Source organism: Chelonia mydas, chromosome 6 (assembly GCF_015237465.2).
Source record: "Chelonia mydas isolate rCheMyd1 chromosome 6, rCheMyd1.pri.v2, whole genome shotgun sequence".
NCBI classification, from domain to species: domain Eukaryota; kingdom Metazoa; phylum Chordata; order Testudines; family Cheloniidae; genus Chelonia; species Chelonia mydas.
In genome coordinates, this window is record NC_051246.2 from 22109163 (window position 1) to 22127281 (window position 18119).

Consider the following 18119-nt stretch of genomic DNA (forward strand, 5'->3'; position numbering starts at 1 on the left):
ACAATGATATTTGTAACCAGTATGTCACCAGCTTTCAGAGAAGACCTTGCTTGATACACTTTTATAGTACAATAATATTGTATACAATCAGCTGATTTAATTGCTTAATATTTGGGAATCAGAGCCTCTGTTTTCCCTCTGTGGTGTCTGGACCCTAATTGTCACAGTATCCAGAAGCAGTAAGGAGGCCAATGTGGCCACAAGGCTGTGGACTGTCTTAATGATCTAAGGACTTACACTCAATGGAGGATAACATTATAGAGGTGGCAAATTCTTTACCTTCCCTACCAACATCATACCAGGCTTTTCAGTTTTCAGCTTCATCCAGCTGCCCTTCATGATTATCTTGACTATTTTAGTCAAGATGCTGGACATGTTGGAGTTGGCACTGTTTGCATCTGATATGAAGATGATATAGAACTTCAGTTTGCAACCTCATAATTTCTTTTTGTGTAGTTTATTGAATGGAATATTTATTCCATAGGTCTCCCACAAAACCTCTAGATTATTTTACATTTTTTCACCTCTGTAGAGGCTGTTTTTTCTTTAACAAACCAAGAAAAGAGAAAATGGATGGAAAAACATGAAAATGGATAGTGATAAGAGAAAGGTAATTTTCTTTGTCCTTCCAAAGCCTTTGCCACTGTTTTCTTATTTCTACATTTTGTACTTCTGGTCTAATGCAGTGGAGCAGGGTGAATGTGCTCAATTTTGGCTCAGTGAATCATCTGTCCATTTAGCTTCTGCAGCTCAATGTCAAATAGAGCTAAATATTACAAATTTTTACTAAATAAAGGGCTATTTTCTCATCCAAGTTAAACTTATATCAACTAATAATTTCTAGCTGTTATATGAATCAGATTTGTACTAGGTCTATTATGTATAATACATATACTATTACAATACATCTATTCACTACACCAGGCCATGTTACATAATTTTAAAAAAATGACATTTGGTACATGGGACACATTAATTTACACTAATTTTATATAAAAAAGGAGTAACAGAATAAAAGATCAAGAGGAATATGATTAAAATAAATTACAGTACACAGTAATGTATCCCGAGAAACGATCAAAACAGAGTCTTGAGTCACTATGTTATTCTTACATATTTCTCAAGAAAAATTGAGGGGTGCAGTCTGAAATTAAGCTGGAGGTCTGCATGGTCTAAAGTCTCCTATCATCACTCATTCTGGAGAAAAGAAACAACGAATAGTCTGTATTAGGTTCTAGAAATAAAATAGTGTTGAAGCTCCTCAATTCAAACCATGATTTGACAGAAGCACGAAGAGTCTGAAGTATTTTGAGGAATTATGTTTACTGGGGTACCCATGTGAATAATTCTTTGTATACATTTGCATGATATTCTTAGATGCTTCATCATACTCTATTATATTCTTTCTGTACATCAGATAAAGTAATATTTACTTCCTATTTGATGAATTTTAATATTAAACAATCTGAAGATTGACTGCTTTTAATAATTCTTGTCTGTGTTACAAACAATATTAATTTATTTGAAAACAACAGCATACTAACTCAATTGAAATTTCTGTAGCTGCTTAGAAAACTCTTAAACTGTGCTCATGACTCATGATGCAATAGGGTCCTATGATTGAATTATAGCTTTGCATTTAGATGAGAACCAAACTATTATTCTACAGATGCTGTGATTTTTGCAGAGACTTTATTTCAGTTATTCTGAATTAATGACGTCTTTTTAGCATACTTTTTCTTAGATGCTTTATTTTAAAGTTGAGAATAGAGTTGATAAATCTAAATATTATCCGTTTCAAAATAAGTTTTAAATTACAATCAACGATAGTAAAACTGTAGCATCATCAGTAACCATCTTGAATTCAAACATAAAACCCATTCAAAGTAATACAAAATGAGCTTTAAAATACAAGTTGATATTTAAATCGAGTACAATGCATTTTTGTATTGAGGTATATTAGAATTATACACAACATAAAAAGGTAGATATATACAAGGAAGATATACAATTATGAAATGTAAAGAGCAGATTCAGTACCTTGAAGAGTTAAAAAAAAATCAGCAATATGAAATGGAATTAGCATGATATTTTGACATATTAGCCTCAATTCAATCCTGGAGTAACTTAGTTGATTTCTTATCTAAGTGGGATGTCACTGAATCAAACAGTTCAGTTTTAGGGGATTACTTCACATCTTGAGTACTGATTTTGGGAAAAGTTGGTATTTTGTATTCCCTTCAGAAAAGTCATGGTTGGGCTCAGTCTGATTTCCTTTAAGCATGGAGTTTCACAGAATTTTTGATTATTGAAATGGTGGAGTCCATGAAATTTTGACAAGCATTACTCAACAGAAGTTGTACAAATCCAGAATTACTTTGAAGTTATAATTGTCCTATCACCATTGTAGTCAAGAGGAGATTTGCTTACTTAAGTACCACAGTTGGACACTATGAACTTGACCTTCGTGTGCTGAGTACCAACAACTTCTACAACTTTCAGTGGAAAATGAGGTGCTCAACAGCTTTCAGGATCATAACCTGCACCGACACTTTTGATATATAATGTGGCATATTGCCCTTTTTTCTGTTTGAAAATCTGGCCGTAATACGTTAGAGTATTTTCAGTAGATTAAGGGGGAAGAAGGCCAGTATGCCGACTCTGCACCTGATCTTTTCCTGGAGCTTTGCAGAGTAAAAATGTCAACAATACCAAAGCTCTGTCCTATGCAGAGTAAAAAAGACACCACTACAGTAGTTTTGTGTTGTTTTCTTGAATATTCATATAATATTAATTCAAAGAAAGACCATCATGAATTCAACAGAGAAAACAGTTCTGCTATCAAGTGGCCTGGAAACTTTTTTTTTTTTTTGGCAAAGTAAAAATAAAATCTTCACCGTGTATTTGGTCTTTTAAAATGTCTAAAGTGTTTAAGCAAATGAAGCATCCTTTCCCCTTGGAATAAAACAAGGTTTTACATTTCAGCTTGTTTGGAACAGTTCCAGATAGCAGCAGTGGAAAAAAGCCAATTTGGTCTTATTCAGTATCTGACTAAAATCAGTGTTGCAGAATATTTTTCCAGCTGAAGTGCTTTGCTGGCAATTTACAAAAAGCCTCAGGCACAGATCTATTCCCCCAAGAGCCCTGCGGCTGTTCTATCTTGCATCAGCAGCAATGATCCTCCAGAGCTTTCATGAGAGCCAGGGATTGCCAGACTGCAGCATGCTCTGACCATGCCCCCTGCTCTCCCAACAGGGCCAGGCAGAAGCGTTTACATTGGCATTAAACCACCCAGGGATTTCCCTGCACCAAGGAAATCCTCAGCTACCCAGTTAAGGTGGCCTTTTTGCATTGCTGGATGGAGTAGGTTGCAGCCTCCCTCATCATTAGCAGGGAGGTGTGGCTCATGGACACAACAGGACTCCATGGCCTGTTCATCTGCAGCCAACTGGCCAACCCACCTACTTGATGGTAATTTTAGGACTGGGTGGAAATTTTTCTGTAAAAGTTTTAGATGAAAACTTGGTTTTGAATAAAACTAAGATTTTGTGGAAACTTTGTTTTTCTGACAAAAACAAAACAAAACATGTCAGTTATCTGGTTTCTCCCTTTATTGGAGTGGAAAAAGGGGAGGAGGGAGTGGAAGTGGGGGGGAACAAAACACACTTTCTCACACGTTTTTACTCCATCTCACCCTCTTTTCAATTGGGAAAGCGGGATTTTTAAAAATTAGGTTTAAAAAGTGAAAGTGGAGTAGTCTCTTTTTACACCCCCTGCCCCCAATTTTTCCCAGTGGGGAACACATAAAATGTGAGTTGCAGGAGGGTGAAAAAACGTTTCTCAAAATGTTTGACACAATGGGGAAGAGTCTGGGTTGTTTTTCAGTTTGGAGGGAGGGGAAATCGACCAGCTCTACTTAATATTGCCCCCCCCTCACCAGCCCTGCTCTAAAGGGGGAGAGCGGCGGCCACAGGGGGTTCATAACCCTAGGGCTGGAGGGGACACGGGGTAGAAGCCCCTGCCCCCAGCCTGGGAGGGAGTCACGACGAGTCCTGGAGCCACAAGGTTCTGCATAAGCTGGTCCCTTTCGCCGCGCGCTGGTTGCGTCCTACAGGATGACCCGCTCCGCTCGGGAAAAACTGGCAGCGCGTGCTAGGGGCGCTTCGAACCCAACGGCAGCTAGAGCCGGTGAACCCGGCGCCCACGCCGCTGAGGGAAGACAGGGGCTCCTTCGACAGCCTCCTTTTAGTTCCCAGGGTTCGCGCGCGCAGACGGGTGAAAGAGAGGGAGGGCGGCGCGCGCCGGAGGACTTTCAAACCCTAACGGCTGCCGCGGCGGGCGGGGGCTTGTGTTGGGTCTCGCGCCACGCCCGCGACCCCGACCGGCGCAGCAGTCGGTGGTGGTGCAGCTGCAGGGGCTTCCTCGCGCGAACACGGCCACGCTGAGCACCTGAAAGGGCGGGCGAGGCCGGGCCTGAAACTAACCGAGAGAGGGCTCGGGTGGACCCTGTGGGAACGGGAAAAGTTGAGCCTGGGCGCTGCCTGGCAGAGGGATCCGGCTCCTGGGACCGCCAGCTGTGAGCCAGCCCCTCACCACCCACCTTCTGAGCACTCGGTGGGAAAAGGGCTCCCAGGACCCTGCGCTGAGCCTTTGCAGTGGGCCAGGGGGAATCCCTCCTTGCAGTGAGGAGAAGGCCCCGCTAGGCGTTAGGCCAGTGCTGTGGTGCCCCTTCTCTCCCCCCGGGGGGTGGTGATGGCTGTTGGGCCGGATCCCCGTCTGTGAGCCCAGTGAGTTGCCTGAGGCAGTACTCAGGCAGGATGAGCTCCATAAACAGCAGCTTTGTCTGGGTCACACACTCTCTGCCTCAGGACCCCTTAAGCAGGAGGTACTCAGAGGACTCCCAGTTCTTTGGACAATACCATATCATATGGAAGAAGCGGCCATTCGTTGTGCTGCTGGTATTTGTGAGCTGTGCTGTGGGAGGTAAGACACTTAGGGGCTCCTAATATTGAAATGATAGCAAGCGGGCACAGCTTGTTCCTCTCAACCCAAGAGAACCCTGCAGGCCTCTGGGAATAGAAAGTCACCTGCTTGGCCTGTGTGATACCAGTCCATCTCAGCATGTGTGTCAGTGAAATCTGTGGTTAATTATTGGAAATGGATCAGGCCTAATTGCATTATGACATCATCTAGGCTTTAACTTTTCACTTTGACTAGTTTCACCTTTTATCTCTAACCTTTTGCCCTCTCCCTGTGACCTTCACTGCCCAACTTCATGCACAAGCTATATCATTGGGCTTCTCGGCTCCTTTTGTTACCTCTCTCCTCCTACCTCAACTTCCTTCTGCACTCTCCTTCCTCATCATTGTTCATCTCCTTCCTTTTATGTGTCTCGCTTGACTTCCACAAGCACCACTTTTCTTTCTTCTGTTATCTCCCTGCTCACATCCCCTCAACAATCCTCCACTTCTAGCCCTCCTGGTAAAAAAAAAATTGATCATACATTTTTATATAATGAAGAAGTTCCAAAAACAGCAGGAATCAAGCCACTAATTGGAACCTGAATCTGGAACCAAATGCAGTTCTGCTTGAGCTATGTTAACCTTTTCAATTATTAAAAAAAAACAAAAATGAGGAGTCCTTGTGGCACCTTAGAGACTAACAAATTTATTTGGGCATAGGCTTTTGTGGGCTATTCTGCCTAATGTGTAATCATCATAAAGAGAGAAAATAACCAAAATTAGATGTAAAATGAGCTCTACATATTTGGTTGAAGAGAACTAAACCATAAAGAAGAACTCGGTTCCAGTGTAATTCCAGATAAAGAAAGAAAAAAGTTAAAGAGAGAGGAGGCACCATCATATAATGGCTTAGGAACTACATCGCAAGATTTTTAAAGATCTCAGAAACAGAACGTACTCAGGACACTTTGGGTACGCTCTTCCTGATCTCCTGCTACTTCGTGGTCTGTGCAGTCCTCTGTATGATCATCTTAAATCTGCAAGTTTACTTACCTCTACAAAGCACTAGAAGCTGAACGTTTCAAGCTTCTGCTGATGAGGTATTGAATAGAAAGGTACTCCATGCTGTGGTATATCCCTGCTCTTTAAACTTTTTCTCCTTGAATTCTGGCTTTCCTTATTTTTTACATAGTTTTTCTGTTAACTGTTTTCCACCTTTACAGGACCAACAGACTTAGTGATATCAGGAAGAGAGAAAATTAAGTTCTTAGCTGTCCATTTCTTTTGTCTGAGGTATATGGTTTGCTGATCTAACCCATCATTGCTTAAAGGTTACAGAGGTCTTACCATAGAAAGAATAAAGGAATAGATCCAAACTGGCTGAGAAGAGTTTTGAATGCCAGTGAAGCAAGACTTGCTCCCACCCCCAGCTCTAGGATGGGCAAAGGCCAGGGTCTGTATTTTTTTTCATCAGCAATGGATGCATATCCCAAAGACCACTGACTGCAGGGCTAGCCTTAGGGAAAATGGCACTCTGAGCAAATTTGGTGTGCCTGGTGCCCATGGGCTCCCCTCTATTGCCCCTAGGTTCCCCTCCATCACCCCAGCCCCCATAAGCCCCTCGGGTTCCCCATTTCCCCCATTGCCAGCAGGAAGGACTGCAGAGGGAGGAGTTTCTGAGCCCCGAGGGCTCCCTTAGCCATACCCTCCTGACCACCCTGCCTGTGGGAAGGGGGGACCCAGGGGCTGGTCCTACTGCCTGCACCTCCCCGCCAGGTTGGCAGCCCCGAGTTCAACTGCACACATACCCACTCCTGCAGCCCAAGCCTGTCAGCTTGCCGCACTCAGCACCCTTGTGATCATCCTGGGCAGTCACTCATGTCACCCATCCCTGAGGCTGGCCCTGACTGACTTCTACCCGCACATACATGTTGTGTCTAAAATACTTCCACTTAACCAGGGGTGGGCAAACTATGGCCTGCGGACTGGATCCGCCCCGCGGGATTGCCACCTGTGCTATAATTAGTAGCACCCCTGGTGAACCTTGGACAGGCTTACTAAGATTATGGAACTAGGTAGTGCCTGGGATCATGGTCCCAAGGTCCTTCCTCCAAAGAGCCAAGTCTGCTGACATGTTGACATTGACTGTGAAACGGCAAGTAAAAGAATAGACTGAATGCCAGGTTTTTGCATGGCAGATCACCTCCACAGAAGCTGAATTTTTCCACCAATGAAGTAGTGATGACTGTAAAGGAATGAGCCCTTATACCCAGAAAATAAAAAGCACCGTAGACCATGCAGTCTTCCTTAACTTAAATAACATTGGCATTTTTCTATGACCAAAAGGGAGCCCTTTCTTCCCCTCTTCTTTGCAACCTGAACAGCAAAAAGGGGAGCCTGATTAGCATAAATCCACCATGTAGGTGAACTTTATGAAGACTCTGAATGCTGGCATAAAGCTGAAAGTTAAAGTGATTACTGAAACTACTATTGTCCTATAGTTAAGTGCAGGGGTGGGCAAACTTTTTGGCCTGAGGACCACATCTGGGTGGGGAAATTGCATGCAGGGCCATGAATGTAGGGCTGAGGCAGGGGGTTGGGTTGCAGGAGGGAGTGCAGGGTGTGGGAGGGGGTGCGGTGTGTAGGAAAGGGCTCAGGGCAAGGGGTTGGGGCAGAGGGGTGTGGGGTGTATGAGGGGGCTCAGGGCAGGAGGTTAGGGTGCAGGAGGGGCATGTCAGGGGGCTCAGGGCAGAGAGCTGGGGTCCAGGAGGGGTTCAGGGTGTGGGCTCTGGCCTGGTGCCGCTTACCTGGAGTGGCTCTGGGGTGGCAGCAACGTGCACCGTGGCCAGGGCAGGGTCCCTGCATGCCTGCCCTGGCCCTGCACTGCTCTTGGCCAATGGGAGCTGGGGGGAGTGGTGCCTGCAGGTGAGGGCAGTGCACGGAGCCCTCTGCCCCTCCTCCTCCAGGGGCTGCAGGGACGTGGTGCCAGCTGCTTCCAGGAATAGGGGTAGCAATCCCGCGGGCTAGATCCAAAGCCCTGATGGGCCGGATCTGGCCTGCAGGCTGTCGTTTGCCTACCCCTGCTCAAGAAGGTATTAGGTGCCCATGATACCTACAAAACTTTTGCCTGTATTACCATGCTCATTTTGAAGATGTCCAGGGGAACTTTTTTGTGTTGTTGCAGTACTATATAATGCTTAACTTGTATCTTGTGCTATTTGTTTTTAGTGCTCCACTGTTAGGAATGCAGCACATGAACTAAATAAGAATATACTCAGATGCTACAGTACAAGGCTATTGGGAATTTGGTTACATGTAACTTTGGCAAATGTTTTTGGGGAGGTGATAATATGGCTCTTGTTGGCTAGATTTTTTACTGGTATATTTTCATTGGTGTATTTTCAACTAGACTTGATATTGAAAATAGGAAAAAGAAGCAAGTAATTGGCTTTATTGTACAATTAAATGCTGAATAACACTATCCTGGTTAACTGAGACACTTCTTCAGAACTTGCCTCTGTAGATTCCCATTACAGGATTTGCGTAATCTGCCTCCACTATATACCTCCCCTATGGTGAATTCACACTTTGGATTGTTTTGCTGTTTATTCAAAACCCCATTTGGTTAAACTCTTTCAGATGTCTATAAAACATTTTGGTGGTGATGTATTGAGGTAATCAGTTCGAGATATAGAAAATGGAAGGGGGAAGGAAGAAAATATAAAATATCATTGGCAGATATAGTGAGTGCTATTTGTTATGTTTGTTTCACTTTGTACATTTGAGCTGAAGGGAAATACGGATGCTGATGAGTGCTTACCAGCCAGACCAAGACCTTGAACTAGGAACATTCATGCAGTTGTGCCCTGGATATGAAAATAAGTACTGGTTGAACATTGATTTTATGTATGTTAAATGTAAATTTCCACAGCCCTTATGTTAGCATGTTTGTAAACCTAAAATCAGGTAGCATGTACAGGAGAATGTCAGGTCAGATCTGTTGGGCTGCTTCTGATCAGAAATGCATGTTTGTATACAATGATATTGTTTCTGTATATAATAATCTCTTTTTATTTCCAGCTCTGTTGAGAACCATTCTGAAGGAATCAAACATTCCTATTATTGTAATTCTTTGTTTGTTTGGAATTCTCCTTGGATTATTGGGCTACTTTATAAAGGAGGTACTGTATATTTAGTAACTATAACCATTATTAAAGTGGGCCATAAGGCAACACCTGGGTTTTTTGTTTGGTTTGTTGGTTTTTTTCACCCCACAGGGTTATAAATAAAGAGGGAGTTTAGTTTTGTGCAGGGGTTCCCAAATTATGGACCACGGAACACTATCCTATCATATGGCTATCCTTGTTTCCAGATACTAAACAACATTTAGAGGCAGCTAAAAATACATGAAATACATCCTTAATACTAACAAATTTATTTGAGCATAAGCTTTTGTGAGCTACAGCTCATTTCATAGCTCACGAAAGCTTATGCTCAAATAAATGTTAGTCTCTAAGGTGCCACAAGTACTCTTTTTCTTTTTGCGGATACAGACTAACATGGCTGTTACTCTGAAACCTATCCTTAATACTAGTTTTCCATATAAGATATTTCTGTAGCTGGCACAGGGATGCTATGAGATTGTCAATGAAAGGGGAGGTAGACCTTATAATTGTGAATTGGATGGGTTTGCAAGAACACTCTCTCTATTAAGAAGTAGTTCATGCTATCAAAATATTTGAGAACTGTTGGTCTGGAGGTTAAAATTCCAATCTAGGCTTAGAGATCTGGCTTTCGCCCACAATTGTCCCAATTTCCTCATTTGTGGAATAAGGATAATAATTACTTAATTCATAGGGTCTTCTATGGTTTACTTAATATTTAGAAATCATTTTGATGGTAGGCACTGTAATTGCAAAGTATGGTTTTTGGACTGTCTGTGGAAAAAATCATTTTGGTAAAACCTCACTTTTTATTAATGCACATAAACAGTCGATTATGTGCTTAGTGTTACACATTTGGGGGCCTATTCATGAATAGTTTATTGAAGAAATGTCAGTGGAATAAAAGTGATGAGACACTAATTATTTCTTATCTCTCAACCTGAAAACTGAAGTAAAACAGGAATAAGTCAATAATATTTTTTTTAAAGTAAATAAAACTGGGGGTGATCCAATTGAATTACTAGAAATTATTCTTGTCGTGTGTGGTAGAATGATGGCTGTTGACTTTACTATTATTAAAAACTTAATTCAGATTGATTCAGACAAAACGTGTTCCTTACTTGTGCTAAAGAGAAATCAGCCTATTAATAAAAAAAAATTGAAATCCCTATTGGGAAAGCTGTGTATAAAGCACTTGTGTAGTGATTTACCTTTTTCATCATGTCATAAAGATAGTAATCCTCCCAACAGCTCTACAAGGTACTGTAGATATGTAACTAAAGATAGAGGAACTGAAAAGCAGTGAGGCTATGACAAGTTTGAGGCTACACAGTGGGGTGGATAAAAATGATTTTATTAAAAAAAAAAAGAAACTTTTTTTATATAATTGGATTTTTTAAAAATTAAATATTGTTAATAATATTGTTATATAATATATAAATATTGTTAATAATAATAAATATTGTTATAATTTCAAAGAGGCTTACTTAAAAAAATAAACCTCTTTGAAATTATAACAACATATGTTATGGCCTAAACTTACAATAAACAATTAAATCTTTTAAATTAAATTAAAATATTAAGCAGTACATGTTTGATGTTAAAGTTTCAATGAAAGTCAAACCACTGAATTGGTGGAAGTTACTAACTAAGCGCTTGTAACCAGAGTTTGTTGAAGTGCTGAACCAGTTTTTGAGCCTCTTCTGTAGGTGCAGAGAGAACATTTGGGTTTATTCGTCTAGCTCAGTTCAATGACTAGTTCATTTAAAGTTAAGAAACCAGCTGAAGAAAAAAGTAGAAAAGCTTGTTTTCTTCTTCCAATCAGTGAATAAAAACTAGATGTAAAAGGATGAGACTTACTAGATCTAAAATCCTGAAGGAATTGGTGACCAGAAATATTCAGTTCATTTAACTTAACTACAGATAATACTTTGTGTAGTAAATCAGTTAGTTTTAAATTTAAACCAGGATTTGATAGGGTAAGGTAGTTTTATTTAACTACTAAAAACAATGTAAAATGCCATTTTTGTGCATTTTTAATTGAATTCAAATTTCCAAATAGAGCTTGACACAAATCACAAGTAAAAAATGAATCATCATCTAGTAAGTAAGAAATGTGAATAAATGTAAGATAAGATATATAATTGCTTAAATGTGTATGGATATAGTGTGTCCTTGTGTTTAGCAAAAAGAAGCACCAAATGTAGTTTAAAGGCTATATTTACTTGCAAATCAACATGTTTTAATGGTTACCAACTAATGAGAATTATCCTTTCTTTAGGAAAATAATTAAAAAGTACATATGCAGAAGAAGATTACAATCAATGATTAAATCAAGGTTTCCTGCTTGCTGATTTAAATTGTGATTAAAAGTGATGATTTAAATCATTTCATTCTGCCACACAGAAAATTACTGGTAGAGATGGGATTTATTACGCAACAGTTGCTCAGTCTTAAATTTATGTTTAGTCCACAGTAACACACTAAACCATTGCTGCATCTCTGCATATGCATCAACAGAACAAAAATCTTGTATGATGCGGAATAAGTAATGCAATGATTTGTTAATATTTTAAAAATTTTGTTGTGATAGAATGGTGGATTTTTTAAATTAGGTATTTAGAGTCAATAGGCCATTACCTACTGTGCTTTAACACTTTTTAGTGAAATTTTAGACCTAAAAGATTTGGTGCTTCTTTTATGATTATAATTCTAGTGTAATTACTTACATTTATAATTAGAAATCTGGAAAAGTTATATACAACATTCTGTTCTAATAGATTTTTTACTTCAGTTAAGCAGAGTGACCACTCACTAGCTTCCAAGGTATTTTCTCCCTGCCCAGCTTCAGTTTCTGCAGACTCTCTCCTTTGCTTTTCTCATGTTGTTTTCTACCTTGACTCCTGTGGCTCTTCGTTGAGCAATCAGCTAGTTGGTTAGGCAGAAAATGCGACAGGCATGGCTGAACACAAATTTCTTTAGCAGCAGGCTCATAGTGTCATCGTTTTTAATCCCCTTCTTGCTCTCCCTTGCAAACAGTTGGAGCAGTCTTGGAAGTTCTTTCTCACAGGGCAGGCAGAAGAGTTTCTAACAGCAAGACCCATGGTAGCAGTCACAAACCAGGAGGTTCTCTCTCCCCTTCATTTCAGGCTTCCAGTGGTAAGACCTTTGTCAACATTAGGAATTCAGCCTCCCCCTTAACTTCTCAGATAGGTGGCATATTTTGAAAAATCTTCCACACTGTGCACCAGTGGTCCCACTTTTGCCATTTGTGCTCCTCTAGAGCCGGCAGCACTTTAAAGAGGGCCTCTTACTTTTCTGGAAGTTTGCCTTACTGGACTGAATGCTCCAGCTCCTCCTTTCATCGCAAAGGCCAACCTGACACTATGGAGTACCACAGCATTTCAACCCCTCTTCCCCTCGAAAGTCCCAGGAAATTCGGGGTACACATCAGAGAGTTTTGTTTGCTGAGGCTGGGGGCACCACAGTTCTCAGCACTGTAGTTTTCCCTCTTCCCACAGGAGTGCCAGGGGATGTTCCTATCAGACTCTTACCATAAAACATGGGCTTTAGGATGCCAAAGGGCTTATTAATCATGTAAGAAATATTTTATGGAGGTGATTTATCCAGAGATCCTCTCCTTAGTGGGTAAGGTTATTCATCAATCCAAAGTCCCACTCAATGTTAAGGCTACTTCACTTTCCTATGCAGGTCTGCTTACCTCCTTTCTGTGTCCTCTCAATTCTCTGTTTCTCCATCCACACACTGTAATGTAGGTTAAGATTGAGAGGAAAAGCTTTAAAAGGTCCAAGGTCTCTGAGAGGAAGATTAAACCACCTTCTCTTCCTTCTCTTATATCCTCTTTTTCCTCAGAGGAGGCATACTTCATCAGACATTTCAGTTTTGATAAAGGATTCATTAATGAAGCAAATATCTAGAACCACTAGACTTTAGTAATCCCCTGCTGAGCTCCCAGAACCCTGCAGGGGACTATTAGAACAAGGATTGACAGAAGGATGGGAAGGAGTACTTGTCTTTTCCTGAATCTGCCCAAACATTTCTGCTCCCAAAGTATTTGGCTCAGATAATCACAGAAACAGGGAGGGATAGATAGTTGGCATAGATGCTTTGCTAAAACTGAGGGGTATGTAGCTTAGGGGTGGATGAAGGGATGCAAAGATGCCCTTTGTGCTTTGTTGAACCTGGGCCTATTGTGTACTAGTCTAGTTCTCCAACATAACTTAGAACAGCCTTTAGGCTTCTGTAAGGTTTACCAGCTGCCAAAGGCTGGGGATCATGCCAAAAGCAGGTGCTGAAGGGTGTGTGTTGGGCCACTAAATCGGTTCTCCATCATGAGAGGATCTCCCTACACTGGGGTAATTCTCTTGTGATCAGTTTTTCACTTATTCTTCACTCAGTGGGATCAACCATTCCATCCTCTTTCACATCCCAGCCATCTATCCCTAGCAATTAAGGAGTTATTACAGTAGGAGGAGGACTCTGACAACCTATTCAGGAATGTGCATTCGCTTGACCAACCTGCAGTAGATAAATTGCCACAGATGCCAATCTGAAGGGATGGTGTGCCACCTCAATGTGGACCAAGTGGGTCAAAATGGCACAACAGCAGATTGGAGCTGTGTACTGTTAGATACATTCTGTCATCAAAGGGTTGAAAACACAGTTATTTTTTAATTTGAATTGACACTGTATCTGTGGTAGTCTATGTAAATAAACAAGCAAGCATAAGACAAGAGGTAAGGCTATTTGCCTCAAAGTCATGCTGAATCAAGCAGAGAGAAGATTTGAATTCATATCTCCTACTGCTGAGGTGAGTGCCTTAAATACCAGGCTACAGAATATTTCTTGTTCTTTCTCTTTGTCTCAGTGAATATTTAAGTATTTACACAAAGTGGAACAGCTTCAACAGGAGAGACTGAGAACAGAGTAGCCGTGTAGCCCAATGGTTATGATACCCACGTGGCAGGTGGGAGACCTGAGTTCAAGTCCCTGCTCCAGAGTGAGGATTCAAACCTGAATCTCCCACATCCTAAGCAAGTGACCTAACCATTAGGCAAAAGGTTATAGGGTAGACACGTACACACACGGTGGTCTGAAATCATAGAAATTTGGGGCTGGAAGGGGCCTTTAGAAGTTATTGAGTCCAGCTCTCTGTGCTAGGACAGGATCAAATAAACCTAGACCATCCCTGACAGGTGTTTGTCCAACATCCAATGATGGGGATTCCACAACCTCCCTTGGAAGCCTATTCCAGAGCTCAACTACCTTATAGTTAGAAAGTTTTTCCTGATATCTCACAAATTTCCTTTGCTGCAGAATTAAGCCCATTACTTCTTGTTCTACCTTCAGTGGACATGGAGAAGAACTGATCAATTTTTATTACAGCCCTTAACATATTCAAAGACTGTTATCAGATCCCTCTCAGTCTTTCTTTTCTCAAGACTAAATGTGTCCAGTGTTTTTAACCTTTTCCCATAGGTCAGGTTTTCTAAACCTTTTATCATTTTTGTTCATAGAATATCAGGGTTGGAAGGGACCTCAGGAGGTCTTCTAGTCCAACCCCCTGCTCAAAGCAGGGCCAATCCCCAATATTTTCCCCAGATCCCTAAATGGCCCTCTCAAGGATTGAACTCACAACCCTGGGTTTAGCAGGCCAATGCTCAAACCACTGAGCAAACCCTAGTTTGCTTATGAGATTAGCATGTGGGAATGTCTCAAAAGCCTTACTAAAAATCAATATATTTCAGGCTTACTGCTTCCCCCTATCCACTAGGCCTATAACCCTGTCAAAGAAAGAAATTAGTTTGGTTGGACATGATTTGTTCATGACAAATCCGTGTTGGCTGTTCCTTATAATCCTATTATCCTTTAGGTACATACAGATTGAAATGGACTTTTCCAATCTGCTGAGAAGTACTGCAAATGTTCACAACCAAATATTTTCCCCAATTTTTTTGTTTTGCTGCCCAAACCCAAAAGTCAATTATGCACTGAACTGTGGTCACTTCCAAAGCCTCTTAGTAGTTTGTGGGCAGCTTCTTCTCAGTTCTGCTCAGTTATAAAAATTTCACCTAAGACAATCTCAAATGTCTCAATTTTAAGAGTTTCTTCAAGCAGGATTGGATTTTGAATTGTCTACCCGCAACTTTCAGGGACAAATTTCCACTTTTAGGGTGATTAAAGTGGCACATGCTTGGTCCCATTCCCTTGTCACATGTTTTTTTTATGGTTGTAATCTCACCTGAAACTAACATTTTGCTCTGTAAACCCTTTGTGTAGCCTAAGGATATTTGTAGAGTTTTTGCACTATAAGTTTCACCGGTGATAGGGAACCGGTGAAAGTAGAGCGCTGGTTTGTGTACCCACTCAATTCCTTAGGCTTTAGAAAGTGTTTACGCTAGCAGCACTTCCATCGCCGATGAGAGCAGCGCTGTAGGGCAGTTATCCCACAGTGCAGCTCTCTCGATAAGTCTTGTGGGAAGGAGGGGGAGTGAGCGAAAGGCATTCTGGGTCCCTGTTCAGTGCCCTGTGCTGCCCTAGCATGTCCCAGCAGTCCTATTGCTTCCTTGTTTCTTTTGTGGCATTTTTTAAAAAAACCCTGCCATATCTACAAGCAAAGGGAAAGAGAGTTTCAAACTTCCCGGGGCTTACAGGAGGAGGGGCGGATGTCCGTTTACCTTGTGTCAGAGCAGCGGAGATGCTGGCCAGAGTGGCCACTTTTGGAACTTTGGGATATCCTTTGGAGGCCAAAAGGAGTTTACACTGGTAGAACGTGTCTTCACTTTCACAGCAGCTCAAAAACAACAGCGGTAAGAGCTATATGTCTCTCGTGAAAGTGGTTTTCTTTTTGCAGTGAAACTTCTGAGTTTCATCACAAAAAGTCATTAACAAGTATAGACGCTCCCACGGTTTTAGCCCAAAAAAGGGACTTTTTGCGCTTTAAATGGTAAGTGTAGACATACCCTAAATCTTTTGGTCCTCCTCCCTTCTAGTCCATAGTATGGCCACTTGTCACATAGGCTCTTTTTCAAAAAATCTTCTTTCATTGTGATTATTATTGCCAGGCAGAGGTAGAGAGAGCTCTTCTCTCCTGTAAAGAACTTTCTGATTTTTCTGCAAGAATAAAGAAATTTTGAAAATAGTTCTATAGTTTTACGCTCAACTCCAGGTCTTCCTTACATATCAATCAGAAAATTGCCCTTCCTGGATTTTCCCTTTCTTTTAAATCCCCGATAAGAGATTTGGCACACTTTGGATGTGGTCAGCCTGAGCTCTCTTCTCTTTACATACATAAAATTAATCTATTCATACTCGTTATTTGTACTCTGGAAGGGCCTCAGAAGTTCTGAAAGTTTCTAGATTCATCATAGCTAGCTGGATAAAGTCTTGTATTCTATGAGTATCCTCTGCATTTTCATACTCTTGGGTTATGTTCATTGATGTAGCTTGGATGGTGGAACCACCTGGTAGCAGTGCCTGTTAGAGTGCTTGAGTTCCTTTCCCTTAGCATTCAAAGCCCAGGGTGTGAAAAGGGGTGCATGGCATCACCTGCCACTTCAGTTCAGACTGCTGCAGACAGTTCAGACTGCTGCAGACAGTTCAGACAGAGACCTCCCTTGATCTCTTCGATTGTAGCTTTCTGATACGTATCTTACTATTTCAGCATTCATTAAGGTTAGTTAGTTAGCTAATAGTTCATCGTTTTAGTGTGAATTTAGATTTTAGAATTGTTTTAAGATAGTAGGATTTAGTACTGGCGTTGATCGCAGATCCAAAGACAAAGAATTATGCTTTAAAAGATGTGTTTCATGCCCTGCAGTCTTCCCAGCATCTGCCACCCATCCCAGATGCTTCAAGAGCCTAGGGGAAGAACATTTTTCTTATTGTGCTATTTGTAGCACTTTTATTCCTTAGGACTATAAAGGAGAGACAGAATAGATTCCAGACTCTCCTATTGTAGGAGGCTCTGACTGCTAGAACTTTTGGATCACAGGTATGTAACAGATCTGAAGAAAGAGAAAGGAGGCCTGAATCAGCACCTAGTACTTCTGGATTCAAGATCGCCACTGTGATAAATCATTCAGCCTTAGCACCAAGCTCCACTTCCAACTTTACTGAGCTCTCAGTAGCTAAATCCTCTGATCTGTCTCCGTCACACTAAAGCCTTTGTTGGAGAGGGTTCCAGATAAGGCACCCAAACCACCAGATACCATTCTGGAACCAAATACTTTGGTTCTGAGAAAAAGAGACGCTAAACTGGACCAGGGAAGCCTTCTTATTCATTGAATCCTTTGGATTGAGAACATAGCATGGTTCTGAGCTCTAAGAACAAGAGAGCTCCAAATTGTAGTAATATTACAGATCTGAAAAAGTCCTCAGAACCAAGTACTTCAACTCATCTCGTTCCTACTATTACAGTTATGGCACAGGTCATGCGGATTCACAACAAATCTTGGACCCAATTACCTCCTTAATTAATATAATAAAGTGGCCAACAGAGGAACATCCATTTCAATTTTCTCCTCCTGACAAAAGACTGAGATGGGATATTATACCGGACATCCTATGCCCAACACCTAAGACTCCAACTGGTTCTCCAAGAAATTCTGTTTTGCTGCTATCCCTTCTTCAAGTTTCAGCTTCAGTTATATCACGCGGTGTCTTGTTATCTGCTCCGGGGTTGGATCTGCATTCCGAAGAAGAGCCCGATCTGACAGTGATTTTGGCTTATTCTTCTGAAGCAGGGCTTTCCTCCTCGATTTGAGTCTCAAAGAGGCATCCTATTCACTAGGCCAGGGGTTCTCAAACTGTGGGTTGAGATCCCAAAGCGGGTCGTGACCCTGTTTTAATGGAGTCGCCAGGGCTGGTGTTATACTTGCTGGGGCCCAGGGCTGAAGCTGAAGCCAGAGCCGCACTGCCCAGAGCCAAAGCTGAAGCCCGAAACCCAAGGGCTTCAGTCCTGGGCAGTGGGGCT

General features: G+C 41.5%; 1 protein-coding gene across 1 annotated transcript in view; it reads left to right on the forward strand.

Annotated features, from left to right (window-relative positions):
• The first annotated feature begins 4345 nt into the window (after positions 1–4345).
• Positions 4346–18119, forward strand: part of LOC114018710 (sodium/hydrogen exchanger 10) — a 304510-nt gene continuing 290736 nt past the window's right edge. Inside the window, exons 1-2 of the mRNA XM_043548755.1 lie at positions 4346–4983; positions 9042–9142. Of these exons, the coding sequence (XP_043404690.1) occupies positions 4818–4983; positions 9042–9142 (267 nt within the window). The 5' untranslated portion in view covers positions 4346–4817. The remainder of the gene's footprint in view (positions 4984–9041; positions 9143–18119) is intronic.